This window comes from Temnothorax longispinosus, chromosome 4 (genome assembly GCF_030848805.1).
Source record: "Temnothorax longispinosus isolate EJ_2023e chromosome 4, Tlon_JGU_v1, whole genome shotgun sequence".
NCBI lineage: Eukaryota > Metazoa > Arthropoda > Insecta > Hymenoptera > Formicidae > Temnothorax > Temnothorax longispinosus.
In genome coordinates, this window is record NC_092361.1 from 11,447,528 (window position 1) to 11,462,026 (window position 14,499).

The following is a 14,499-nucleotide window of genomic DNA, read 5'->3' on the forward strand; positions in this document are numbered from 1 at the left end:
GGCACCCTTCTCAGAGTGCATTTACGACTGTCGTTAGACCCTTAAGGCCCTTGCACAATGCTAGACAATAGGCAATAGGAAGAAATCATGTATAAATGCAGAATAAACAGTGGCACAGGCAATATAGTCCAGGCAACGTAGGCGAAAAACATGCGTTATTTGGAAATTTGTTCTCGAAGAATGAATTCACTTGAAATTTTTTGGAAAGTGTTTTTCTATCCTTAAATAGAAAAGTTTACCTATTTATTTCATGTGCTCTTACCTATTTTTAGACAGTTTCCGTCACGTTGAAAATTCTGTGCCTATTACCTGTTGCCAAACAATTGTAGCATTCGAATTTTTTAGGTTGTACCTAATTAACGAATTTTTGGTTATTTCTTCTTTCCATTGCTTGTTGCTTGGCATTGTACTGATTTACAATATATATAAATAAGCTAATTTATTTCAAGGAAAAATTCACCTTATTTTTCTGTAAGGAGACTAAAAGCCATAAAGATAAACTACAGATTTATATGGTAATAAAATTACAAGTTTTTTTATCTTTTAGGAATATCTTTAATTGTACAATCATAAAACAATGTTAAAAGAACCTATTATGAAAATCCTCATTTTATGTTGGACCATCGGCTGTATATAATATTAATATGTATAACTCTTTTTATCATAGCGATTTTTATTCTAGCCATTGTTTACTTCTGGTTGAACTATTTCCAATTGTACTTCTTCTTTTTTCTCAATAGTATGATCATTATCAAAGTTTTCATTTATTATAGATTGTATTGAAATATCAGCATTATCATTGATTGCAGTCTCAATATTATGTTCTGGATTAGGATCTCGATTTTCTTCACCCTCTTGTATTAAAGGTGCAGCTTCTACAGTATGTAAAGATGAAGATGCTTCAAAGTTTTGTGAATGTTTGCCTAAACCTATCTGAACCTCTATTAGATTTAATTCTTCAACCAAAGCTTTTTCTCTTCTTTCAATTTCCTCTGAAATAATACAAGATAAATATACTATTTTATATACATTCGCGTAAGTATATAAATAAATAAAATTACATACAATATTTATGAGAATACTAACCATGAAGTTCTTTTGTGGACTGCACTAGTAACATGTCCGTTTGTGGATGTTTACGCTTTGGTACATAATAAATAGAAGGTTGTGCATGCGTTTTTATAAAAGAAACAAGGGGCAACTGTGCATTGCGCCAATCTTGAAACTGCCGACTACGTGTGAGCTTTGCTTCCAATGCTCGTACTTCAGCCAATTGTCGTTTTCGTGATAAAAATAGTTGTTGTCTCTCTTTTCGTAGTTCTTCTTTCTCTCGTCGTCTAGCCTCTTCTACTCTAGCTTCTACTTCTGCCTTTTTATCTTCCTGTAAATGAGACATCACATATTTTAATGATAAATATATCTATTTGCTGAATATACCTTACCTAAATATATCTTACCTTCGCCTTAAGTTTAGTTTCCTCTTGTCTAAATTTTTGTAAAGTACCCAAAAGTGCACCAAACATACGTTTATTTCTTTGTCGACTACGTTCATCTGTTCTTTCTCGTCTAATAACCTCTTGACGCGAAGGAATTTCTCGAGGAGTGGCTATTACTCTGGATGATACAGCAGGCTTAATAAACATTAAGATACATATTAGTTTATCTTATGTACAAATATTAGAGTAGAATACATCAAAGATTATAGAAAATTATACTTGACGAGTCAAAATACATGGTTAAAAAAGTATAATAAAAAAGTATAATTTAAGTAAATCAAAACAATAAAATAAATTTTTTTGTGTTAATTTATTTTAAAAAATATGAGAAAATTTATAATATATTTATGCTTTTTTTAAGCTTGCATGATCTCTAATACAGTTTGTGTCATCAAATTATTGAATTTATATCAATATCAAATATCAAAATAATTTATAAATAAAGAATAAACGCGTATAAAATAAAGTAAATTAAATGGAGTCTGTCTCAAAAGTTTCTTTTCTTTTCTTATTCTGAATTTCTTTAAGGCTGTTTCAAACAAATCCTTAAATTTGTTTTTTTCCTGCATTTTTATAATGCTGAAATAAAAATATAATTTTCAATTAAAAAAATAAAATGACCTTGATATAACTTTAAAAATTAAATAAAAATATTTTTATTTTTATTATCAAATTCTACATTAAATATAATGGTAAATATTTCTTTACACAGTCAGCCCCGATGATCTTGACCTTGACATATGTTGTCAAGGACATAATCCTGAATAACTTCTTCTTGTAACTTAATCGTCGCTCATTGCTTATTTAAAAGTTATAAATAAAAAAAGTTTGAGAAATTTACAAGTTTGTGTCAGGTTTATTGTTGTACGGTTCGGGTTTTCAACTTTCCACACGAACCGAGGTCCATCCCTACCCTCCCCTGCCTGCGGGGGAGAGGCTATCCCCCTCCCTCGCTTACATGTGTACTGTCTACACACATCAGCATACATGTCAGCAAATTACTTCCCTTAGTATTGACACAAATTCGTATATTTTTCAAACTTTTTTTGTTCACAACTTTTAAATAACCAATGAGCGACGATTAAGTTATAACGAAAAGTTGCTCACATTCATGTCCTTGACAACATATGTCAAGGTCAAGATCATCGGGGTTGACTATATAAAAAGAGAAATATTTACCCTTAAAAATATTTTAATACATTATATATTCACGAAGTATCTCAAATTGAATGTGTAGTGTGCGTGGGTATGCGTGTATGTGTGTACAAATACATATTGAAATGTCCAAGCATTCCTGCTGGTCAGTGTACAACCAAAATTGGAAAAATTTAAAGAATGTGAATTTTGCAGAACCATTAAATATTTTTATATTAGACAGACGTTTCTATTAAAAAGTATCAATCACAAACAAAATATATGTTATTTTCAAGATCATATATACGTAAATAAATACCTTAGCAATGCTATCGTCTTCATCAGCACTGTCATCTGCAGTAGATGGAACGCGTGCACTTAATCGACTAAAAACTGTTTTTGGTTCTACATTTGAACTCCCTTGCCAGCGCCGTTTGCCTCCAGGCAGTTCATTATTCACAAACTCTGTTATAGTTCTTCGACGATCTTCTTGCAATAGTCGTTTTTGAGGTATTCTAGAAAATAATGAATTAAATAAAACAAAATTACACCTAACACAATCACACTAACAAGAATATATAAATATATAGTTATTTAATATATAATAAAAATATAATGTTTTATACATATATATATATATATATATATATATGTGTGTGTGTGTGTGTGTGTGTGTGTGTGTGTGTGTGTGTGTGTGTGTGTATGTGTATGTAATATAAGGCTGGTATTACTACGTTTACGCAAGCGTTACTTCTGTAGTAACTTAAAATAATTCCTTCGCGTAACCGAGATTTTTTAGTAACTTACGATAATTTACTCCGTGTAAACGAGTGAATTATCGTAAGTTACTGAGAAGTAACGCTCGCGTAAAAGTAGCAATAGAAAGTCATCTTATATATAACATCCAACTATAAATATCGCTTTAAGTAACACATATGAAATAAACGAGAAAAATATAGTACAAGTAGTACAAAAATAAAGGTTACACAAAAATGTATGAGAATATCCGTGATAATGAAAGTTTTATATATATATATATATATATATATATATATATATATATATATATATAAATTGCTAAAATATCTCATGACTGTTATTATGAAATACTTTAAAAATTCATAATAATTTTATAAATAAATTTAGAAAATAAATTAAAGATTTTCGAATTAAATATTACCTAGATTGCAATGGACCGCTTTCACCATCAGGAATATCCCGGCCCAAGATTTTACGAATGCTGCGATCGAGACCACGAAGCCCATCGCGGGCGACTTCTAACTGAGCTTCTAATCTGTCGGCTCCCCATAACTCTTGACAATCTAATTTCCTCATTACAAATTCTTTAACCACTTAATAACACAGAAAATTAATTTCTTTAACAAAAATCACAATAGTATCGTCGATATCGTCAATCGTCACCAAAAGACCAAAGAGATTTTATAAACTGTGAATTTAGACATAAACATAGTAACGACTCTTGCTCATAGAACGCAGAAACGCTTGCCGCGCAGCAGAAAGCGAAGCGGTAGCCAATCAACATGCCATTTTTTCATAAAAACTAGTAGTTTATTGGTTACGGCTTTTTGCCATAGAACGGAGAGAGAAGCAAAATCACTGAACAGAGGCTGGTATTCATACCGGCTGCGGTCCACTTGACGCTACAAATGCTTTGGAGCGTTCTTCTTCTCCTTCTTTCTTTATTGAAAGAAAAGAGAAGAGAAATTCTTCGAAGCATTTGTAGCGTCAAGTGCAGTCAAGTGGACTGCAGCCATAGTAGGGTAGCGATCATGTAACTTTTTCCCTAGAGCGGAAATGTGAAAAGTGAAAAGTTTCATGTAACTTTCTTATTGGTGTTGAATAGAAAGAGATAAACTTTAGGGGCAATTTCACCAACCACGGTTAGCTTAACCGACCTTTAAAGTTAGCAGGATTGACCAATAGAAATGAATCCACCCTGCTTTCTATTGGTCAATCCTGTTAACTTTAACCGTCGGTTAAGCGGGGAGCACACACTTCTGCACAATGCATAATGCATAAGCATAAGAAAATTGATTGGTCTATCTATTTTCTTATGCACATGCTCCCCGCTTTAAGCTAACCGTGGTTGGTGAAATTGGCCCTTAGGGCCAAAGCACATTGTATGACAGTCGTAGTCGTGGACGTAAGTAATGCTAATGCTGGGTCTACAATGCAAGTCGCAAAGTCGTGAGTCGCAAGAATTGACCAATCACAGTTGAATTTGAGAAGAATAATCGACTGTAATTGGTCAATTCTTGCGACTCACGACTTTGCGACTCGCATTGTAGACCCAGCATAAGACTCCATAGACGCGGAAACGCCGTGCGGTAGAGTGCAAAGACCAATCAGAAGGCTGCCGCAAGTCGCCTGCGGCAAAATCAAAATTTGTGATTGGTCAACGCACTCTGCCGCATGGCGTTTCCGCATCTATGGAGTCTTAGCATAACGCACAAGCTTTGGCGTATCTTGATTTGTCAGGTCGAGGACTACGACCGTCGTATATCGCTACGCCCTTGAGGGTCTCTAGCTACGCCATGTTATGTGCTTTGGCCCTTCCTTGTAAAGGCCTTCACACATAAAATGCCGTAAGGACGTAAAACGTAAGCGTAAGAAAATCGACCAATCCCAATCGAGTATTGTGCTGTCCGTAACCCCAGTAGGGGAAAATACTCGATTGGGATTGATCGATTTTCTTACGCTTACGTTTTACGCTCTTACGACATTTTATGTGTGAAGGCCTTCACTAGAGTGAATTTTGGAACGCAGTATACATATACTGGTTATACTGTGGTGGTGGAATTTTGGAACGCCCTGGAAACATCAAATGTTTACTGTCACTAGATGTCAGTATTAAGAGACGATTATAATTCCTCTGTCGACGTAATTTCGTACTAAGCAGTATTGCAATTGGCAACGAGTCAAGCACGAGCGAGAGAAGTGATCAAAAAATGGCATCCGTGCCGACGTCGCACAATGAGGTTTCCCAGGAATTTTCTGTCAACAAACTCATCCGTGTCGGTTATTACGAATTGGAAAAAACTATTGGTAAAGGAAATTTTGCCGTAGTTAAAATGGCCACTCACGTCGTAACAAAATCCAAGGTAAAAGACGCCGTAAAAACTTTTAGTCACAAACATGAAACCCGTCATTTTGTCGTTAATATCTTCTGAATATCTGTGTGAATACTTCTTTAGTTTTATATTTTTAGGATTTAATTATAACATGATTGTTTTAATACAGTTATGTTTTATGGCTATATTTAACCAGTTAATATTTTAAAAAGTATATTTATCATTGTTCAAAAAAATACATTGTTGCCTTATTTGAAGTACCTATGTAATTCATATGTATAAATTTCATAAATCTTGTTATTTATATTTGCACATTAGACATTTTGAGCAAACATGCAACAGCAATATATCAGTAGCAGAAATATTTCTTGGAATTTTAAAATTGGTTTATAGCTAGCTTGATTTTAAATTTGTATATCCAAATTTATATCCTTTTAATTAAAATGTGGCGTTAATGAGAAAAAGAAAGAAAAAAGAAATAGTGACTACACACATACATTTGTGTACATACAGATACATATTCACGCATATAAATACACTAGTGAGGTTATATGTTTATTACATTTTCTTATAGTTACATGAATATTATGTTAAAAGTAACAACTTACTAGTATTTTACATAAATACATATATAGTTAGAAGGTACACTAGGTAATCTGCTTGCACTTTTCTATAAAATTATATATTTTTTTTGGAGTAAATCTATTTCTTTTATTACTTGTGTCGAAAAGGTTATACAAATTTATGAAGAAATGCATCAAGCAACAGCTTGAATTTTGAATCAGACGATTTTAGATCGCAGCATAAGTTGCCAATAAGTTGCTGGCAAGTTGCTACACAAAATTGTTATCTCGTGAAGGCATTAACTTGTCGACAAATGTGGACTTAGTTGCCACAATTCTGCTAGCAACACATACTATGTTGTCGGTAACGTGCCAGCAACAACGCAGACACGTTGCTATCTGGGTAGTTTGTATAACTATTTAATGATTATGTTTTGTTATTGCGCGTTATTTTTTATAAACAAATATTTTTTTATAAGGCCTACGGCCTGCCCATATTTGTAATAAGATTATATTGCCAGTCTCCATAAGTGGAAGGGTCACCGATGAAGTGAGACAGAAAAAAAGTTACTTTGTCCGTTGTGCGCAAAGCATGTGAGTTAGCATTCTTACTTTCTTTTATTGAGAGAATTGTCGCGCATACGCTTAGCGAATAAAGTCCTCTGCCAGACAGAGAGTTGGCTACGTTTACACCCTGAAATTAGGCCGCGGCCTGTATCTCAAATTCGACCTAAATTATTTAGCCCGCCTGCTGTAAACAGTTGATAGGCGACCGGACCTGGCTTCAGGTCAGGCCGCGTATTTTAGTGACCCGACCTGAAATAGGCCGTTATCATTTGCGATGTAAACGCGCGATCAAGCGCGACGCGTCCTAAAAGCTTCATTTGCTTGTTCGGATTCGCTGCAATTCAGGGCGATCCCAAATACGATCCCGTCAATTTTTAGGTTTCTTTCGGTGTAAACGAATGATGACTAGACCTACTTCGGGTCACAATATAGGTCAGGCCGCGATCAGGTCGCTGGGTGTAAACGTAGCCAATGATATCGTCTGTACCGTGATGTTTTCGGCCTTTTCCCGATCTAACTAGCAATGTAGTTTTATTACATATATGGGTCTGTCACAAAATGACAGCTGCATGTATGTACATAAGACTGTCTAGACCAATGGCGTCTAACATAAAGCATGCTATGTTAGACTAGATGCTCATTAGTTTTAGTTATGCATATGCAGTCTTATGTTATGCATATGCAGCTATGTTATTTTGTGTGTGATAGGCTTAACACCAAATCCAGCCACAGATTATATGTTGATGTACAAGGGTCGTAAAAGAAAAAAATGAATTTAAATGATACAAAGAACACAGTTTATTATTAAAACCTGTGTATAATTACTATATAAGAAAGAGATAGTTTACAAATCAAGATATTCCAAAATGTAAATATTGCATACAAGTAATAAATGGCAACAAGTTTGCGAGATAGAAAAAACCAAGGAGAATGAAAGTGACCATTATCCAAGAAGCTCGATATACCAAAGTCATAAATCAACGAAATAGACTTCTAATTGCACCAAAAATTCAATATCAATGAAAGCCGCAAAGAATCAGTAACTGTAGCAAGAGAAAAAAGACATCTGGTGCAATATAATCTTCATGTTTATGTTGTTACGAAAAAACTATCAATGAAACTGTATCTAAGAATAATGAAATACAACAACTTTAAGGCTAAATAACAAAAGACTGATCACTAAATGACTGAGGCAACGTTCTCTGGATCGATGAATTAAAATTTAAAATCTTCAGCTTTAAACGACATATTTTTATTCGACATATGCCTAGACTGCATTATACTAATAGTAAAATATGGAAGTGACTTATAGTAATATGAGAATATCTATAAAAGAAGTAAGGCATTCATTTTGTATCAATTGTATTCTCAAGAAAGAAATACAAAGAAATTCACGAAAATCATGCCTTTCTTTCAAATAAGCTATTAATAGATAAGTTTATAATGCAAGTGGATAATAATGTAAAATATATTTTACAGTTTTGTAAAAAGTACTTGGAAGACCGTGAAAGAATTGTACAAAATATTGATTGGACTTTTCAATTGACAGATTTAAATGCAATCAAATTTTTGGAAAGACAAAACTATACATAAAAAAGGGTCCAGTTTTTAAAAAAGATTGGAAAATTTATAAAAGATCTGATGTATATCATATATTATAACAGAAACTATATAAAAAAATATGATTAAAAATGTGATTAAAAAAGAAATTATACAAAAATTAGTCAAAAGAATATCAAGATTGTGTCAAACGAACATGTCAAATAAAAAAAAGGATTTTTTTGCGAAAAGTAAGTTTAACACACACACACACACACACACACACACACACACACACACACACACACACACACACACACACACACACACATAATAATAATCACACATAATAACCAAAACAGTCAAAATTACAAGTTTATAATTTTTTTTTAATTACTTAAACTTATAACGGCGCATTTTCTGAGATTTTCTGTGACTTTTGTTGCAATGTAAGTGATTAAATTGATCAATTTACTTTTCTCCTTTATCCTTTTTCTATAATGATATACAGGTTATCTCATTTTAATCTTTCCACGTAATTATCTTTCGTACTATTTGTTTTTCGAAAAAAATATTTTGAATAAAACTTATTCTGTTTCGAAAAGCACATCTTATTATAGACACAGGTCTTGTCTAAATGGAGGTGCCTCTAAGATTTCAAGGTAATTTTTGTTTTTTTAAATAATGGTACAACAAAAATAGGGGTTTTTATATATTTAAAAAAAATACTCCAAAGATTACCTTGAAATCTCAGAGCTACCTTTACATAGGCAAAACTTGTATCTGTAATGAGATGTCCCTCTCGAAACAGAGCAAGTTTTATTTGAAATATTTTTTTGAAAAACAAATGGTTTAGGAGATAATTCGGTTTTAACATGAATTTTTTTTATTAAGCGGTTTGGTAGATCATGGCATACTTTCTTTGTTAACTTTTTGAATTTTTGCAATATCTTCAAAATTGAAGAAAATATAGTACACGAAAGTGTGCTGTGACGTCATACTTTATATAAGAAATGACGTCATACCTTTTGAAGTTGCCGTCATCAAAGAAACTTCAGCAAGCTATAACTTTCTCAAATTTAGGTTTTTTTTTTAATTCAAAAAGTACTAAAAATCGGCTTAGATTCTCTACATTAATTATGGATACCGCTTAATAAAAAAAAAAATGTTAAAACCGAATTGTGTGGAAAGATTAAAATGGGGTATCCTGGTTAAGGAAAGACCAGGGCTATCTGTCTGGACTTTACGCTTTTTTCAAGTTTACTAAAAAACTAATAAAGATATTTGGCTAAACATTTTAATGGTATAACCTTTCAACCTTGCTATTAAAAAAAAACAATTGTTAATCTTTTAACATTTTACAGAGATGAATTTCTTAAGTGGTCAAGCGTAGAGAGATGGCCTCATATGCTGGGCTATCTGTCTACATTCGAGGGGCTGTCTGTCCACATAACAATAAACACATTATTTATATTAATTTTTATACTTAATAATATTATTTATTATTAATATTGAAAAAACTGCCTAGTCATTGGAGTCAGCAGTAGTAGGCACTTCGTGTAGATTTTGTAACAGGATTCCTGCGTGGAGCTGACTTCTTTATGTATGGTAGTATCAAACTGATTTTGAGCCTGTCACAAAATCAACGTAATGAGTTTCTTTTGTTCCCTTTTTTATTTTTTTTTGCATTTAAGGTTTTTGCTTTTTCCTCAACAGTTTTTTTTTGGAGGGTGATGAGGTTAACAGCGCTTAATACTTCGTGGTATTTTTTTTGGCATTTTTGCGTAGGGGTGCTTTTTGAAGAGGGTTGAACTAGGTCAACAGGTAACTCTTTACTAGTGGAGGGTCGCAAGCTTGGTCCTGGTATAGTTACTGGCGGTACTAGTTTGCTGCTGATTAGAAAGAGGTGCCAATTTTGCAAGAGCATGTGATTTGGTATCGTCAATAACCGATTCATTGACACTTTCAACGGGTACTAGATCTGTTTCGCCGATGGGTATAGGCTTATCAGTTACGCTAGCTGGCAAGAAATCTGATTTGTTGAATATTTCTAAATTAAACGGATGGATTCCTGTCTTCTTGAAGCCTGCAACAATGTTTGTTGGTGTAATGGATACTGGAGATACCGGAAATAGCCATTTTGACGATCCCTGGAATATTGTCATATGTCATCATTTTTCCAGGATTATATTTGTGATCCAATTATTACACACGGTATTGTAAGCTTTCTTAAAAGGCCCGTACATAGACACATCTAATGACTACACTTTGTTACTACAGTACGGGGGAAGAAACAACATTATTATGCCGTTTTCACGCGCAAAATTTATTGCTGCAACACTTATGAGCGATGAGTGATTATCTAAGTGACAGCAAAAGGACGGGCCTTTCTTTCGAGCATCTACTAGGACTGGTGATTTGCTTTGAAGGTTTCGATATTCAAAGTTTCGAAAAATATATTTGTGTGAATGACGAATTTATTTAGAGGACGCTAAAAATATTGTAAATAAAAAGAATTAATTAATATATTTGCTCAAAAAATAATTTTTTTGAAATAAAAATTTCAAAGTATTATAACATGAATTATTACATATTTAATATAGAAGAGTTTTAAATAAAAAATCAAGCAGTTTTTACTGAAACATGAAGCAAGTTTTCGGAAATATTTCTCGTTCTGATAAATAATTACTTAAAAGGTTAGTATTGCAATTAATATTTATATACTCTTATTTTAAAAAAATATATATATATTTAAAAAGAATAGTTGACGAGAATAGCGTTTGTTGTATATAAGTGAATAAGATAGTTTTTAAAAGTGGAGATTACTTTTAAACTTTCAAAAAATCAATTTTTTAATTAATTTTTATTAAATGTTGAACTTTTTATATTTTTTTAAATAAAACGCTTGTTAAAATTTGAAATATTTACCAAGTTGTAATATTTTGTTACGTCAGAGATTCAAATTGTGTTAATACTGTCACTTTAATCGCGCATTTTTCAAAATAAATCGAATTGTTCAACACATTTTACTTTTAATCTAATTAAAATTTGTTAATACAATTAACAATTTGTTTTTAAACTAAATTATTTTTAAACTATATACTTTTTGTTAAAAAAATAAAAGTATGGTTTTATTATCTCTTGTTGGCGGGTGATAATTAGAGTTTGTTTATATATAACGCGGTTTTATTCAGATTAATATTACAACGATTATGGTTACACGTGGTCAACCGTGCGACGCCAGAAAGAGAACTGAACTGAACTATGAGTATCAGAAAATAGAATAGATAGGCGTCGGTAATGTCGCGACAGTTAGTTCGAGTGGAGCCACTTCGTATCTCCAACACCTCCCCTCGAAGTCGTAGGCTCGAGCTAGGTTACTCGCGCAACTCAATCATCCCCAAACCATCCTGGCACTGAATGTGTTTAGGTCCGGTTAATCCCTTGGTTAATATGTCTGCCGGCATATCATTGGTAGACATATACTGAAGCTCAATCGCGCCCGATGCACAATGATCTCGAATAAAATGGTGGCGCAAGTCAATGTGTTTGGTTCTTGAATGATGCACGCCAGTGCTGTATACCAAACGCTGTGCTCCCTGGTTGTCGTTGAATAGTATGGTCCCGTCGCATGGCCTTGCTGTGTCGCGTAATAAGCCTTGAAGATAAATCGCCTCTTTGGTGGCCTCCGACATGACCATATACTCGGCCTCTACACTCGATAGCGCTACAGTTCGTTGCTTTCGAGCTTCCCAACATATTGCTGCTCCTGCTAGGATAAATGCGTATCCAGAATATGATCGCCTGTCAACTGTGTTGGCACCCCAGTCTGCGTCAACTACTCCGTACAATGGTATATCTGATTTTTGGTACATCAGACCATGACCCTCGGTGCCCCTCAGGTATCTGAGGATTCTTTTGGCTGCCAGCCAGTGCTCAGTTGAATAGTTCGTATTGAATTGACTCAAGAAATTGACTGCGTACGCGATATCTGGTCTCGTAGATACCGCAAGATACATCAATGCTCCAATGAGACGTTGGAAAGGATATTTCCTCATTATCTTCTCATTAGCTCGTGACGGTTTTGTCAGTTGTACATTTGTATCAACTGGAGTCCTTGTTGGTTTGCAATCTTGCATGCCAAACCGCTCCAAGATAGCTTCAGTGTATTGGCGCTGTGTTAAGACAACACTATAGTCATTCTCGTCTTGTTGGAACTCGATTCCCAGGCAATGATTTACTGGCCCCAAGTCTTTCATCTCAAATGACTCCGCCAAATTCCGCTTCACCTCCTTCATCCAGCTCGGATCGTTGGTTGCGATCACAATATCGTCGACATAAATCGCAATTATCATCACGCAATTTTTCCTCCGCGATGTAAACATACATGGGTCTTGGTCTGTTGGTCGCATACCCATTTGCTTCAGTTTTGGCACAAGACGACGATACCATTGCAACCCTGATTGTCGCAATCCATAAAGTGTTTTCTTCAATAAGCACACACTATCTTGATGTGCGTTCAATGCATATAGCCAACGTTTTGCAGTTCTTACAATATCTTCTTTTTGAGTTATTTCCGCATTTGAACCTACATGTTTTCCAACGATGATCTTCGTCAATACCTCGTGCAACTGCTCCGGTACCTCCATGTACACGTCCTCTTCCAGTTCACCATTGAGATAGGCGGTTACCACATCCATTTGATGGATTTGCAACCCCAATTCTGCCGACAATGCCGCCAATAGTCTAATTGAAGTCGATCTTGCCACGGGGGAATCAGTTTCATGGAAATCCTCCCCTGCACGTTGTGAGCAACCCTTTGCTACGAGACGTACTTTCTTCTTTGTGACTAGTCCACTATCTTTGGTACAGAAAACAAATCTACTACCAATCATTTTTTGCTTTTGCGGTCTTGGTACAATTTCCCAAGTGTTGTTACGTATCTGCGCAAGGTATTCATCTTCCATGGCTGTTCTCCAGTCTTCGACGTCGTCGCTTTGCTCCGCTTCTTGCCACGTTGCAGGATCGTGTGTTATTGTTAAGTTACATTCCATAAACGCGTCATCATTGTCTGGAGTCTCACCAGGTAGACCCTCATCATCCGAAACCTCACTATCCTCACCATCGTTTCCGTCATTGTTGTCAGCGTCCAGATGATATAGTTTTCTCGGCCTTCCAACCGATCCGGTACGCAATATCATCGGCCTTCCCCTTCCACGTTTCGGTGGTTGAAGCCTCGTTGGTAAAGGAGCCTTCCGTTGCCCTTCGTTTAGGTGCTCTAACGATGACATCTCGAACTTGAAGTCCTTCGGCGTGATGCTCCTCTGCCTCGTCCTCAATCAACTCGTCTTTCCGTTCGTGTCCTCTAGTTTCGATTTGGTCGGGTTTCTCGTCCTCAAGAAACTCTTGATATTCACGATCAAAAGCTGACTCGTTCAAAAATTTCACGTCGCGACTCACGATTACTTTACGCGATTTCGGTAGCCACACGCGATATGCTTTTGATTCATTTGAATATCCTATGAAAATACCCTCCTCTGATCTCGAGTCAAATTTTCCTTTTTGGAGATTTTTGTCCGACACGAACACTTTTGAACCAAAGATTTGAAAATATATCACCGTAGGTGTTTTCCCTTTCCATAATTTATACGGTACCTGTCCATCCAGCGATTTTGTCACGCACCAATTTCTCACATAGCACGCAGTATTTACCGCCTCTGCCCAAAACACTGGAGAAACATCCGCTTGACGCATCATGCACCTGGCCATTTTGACCAGCGTCCGATTCTTTCTCTCCGCCACGCCGTTTTGTTGGGGGGTATGCGGTGTCGATAATCGCCTCACGATACCGTTTTGCTCCAAGAATTGGTCAAATTCCTTGTTGCAGTATTCTTTTCCATTGTCCGACTGTAATGCTTTTATTTTTCTCCCTGTTAAAGTTTCTGCTGCGGCCTTGTACTTTTTAAACGCACTCAAAACATCGCTTATGTTTTTCACAAAGATAACCTCGCACCAACGCGACCTATCATCGATAAATGTCACAAAGTATTTTGCGCCAGAATGTGACGCAGTTCTCATCGGTCCACACACATCTGAATGCACTATTTC

At 35.1% G+C, this 14,499-nt stretch overlaps 2 protein-coding genes across 6 annotated transcripts in view; one reads left to right on the forward strand and one right to left on the reverse strand.

Annotated features, from left to right (window-relative positions):
- Nucleotides 1-531: 531 nt before the first annotated feature.
- Nucleotides 532-4,079, reverse strand: Pnn (desmosome associated protein-like protein pinnin). Its single transcript, XM_071775731.1, has 5 exons — nt 3,811-4,079; nt 2,950-3,145; nt 1,458-1,631; nt 1,087-1,381; nt 532-992 (listed from the first exon to the last, which is right to left on the reverse strand). Exons 1-5 carry the CDS (start codon nt 3,963-3,965, stop codon nt 679-681), a joined length of 1,134 nt encoding a protein of 377 aa, XP_071631832.1. The 5' UTR covers nt 3,966-4,079; the 3' UTR covers nt 532-678.
- A 1,461-nt stretch (nt 4,080-5,540) lies between these two features.
- The window catches only part of LOC139812158 (serine/threonine-protein kinase SIK3), a 245,452-nt gene continuing 236,493 nt past the window's right edge, over nt 5,541-14,499 (forward strand). For 3 of the 5 annotated variants that reach the window (XM_071776791.1, XM_071776792.1, XM_071776793.1), the window contains exon 1: nt 5,541-5,752. In XM_071776791.1, the coding sequence (XP_071632892.1) occupies nt 5,600-5,752 (153 nt within the window). In that variant the 5' untranslated portion in view covers nt 5,541-5,599. The remainder of the gene's footprint in view (nt 5,753-14,499) is intronic. The other 2 variants (XM_071776795.1, XM_071776796.1) reach the window with 2 other exon arrangements.

Coding starts and splice junctions, on each gene's coding strand:
- Pnn (XM_071775731.1), bottom strand. CDS start 3,965: ATGAGGAAATTAGATTGTCAAGAGTTATGGGGAGCCGACAGATTAGAA. Junction 3,146..3,810: donor AGCGGTCCATTGCAATCTAG/GTAATATTTAAT, acceptor ATTATTTTCTAG/AATACCTCAAAAACGACTAT. Junction 1,632..2,949: donor AAGACGATAGCATTGCTAAG/GTATTTATTTAC, acceptor ATGTTTATTAAG/CCTGCTGTATCATCCAGAGT.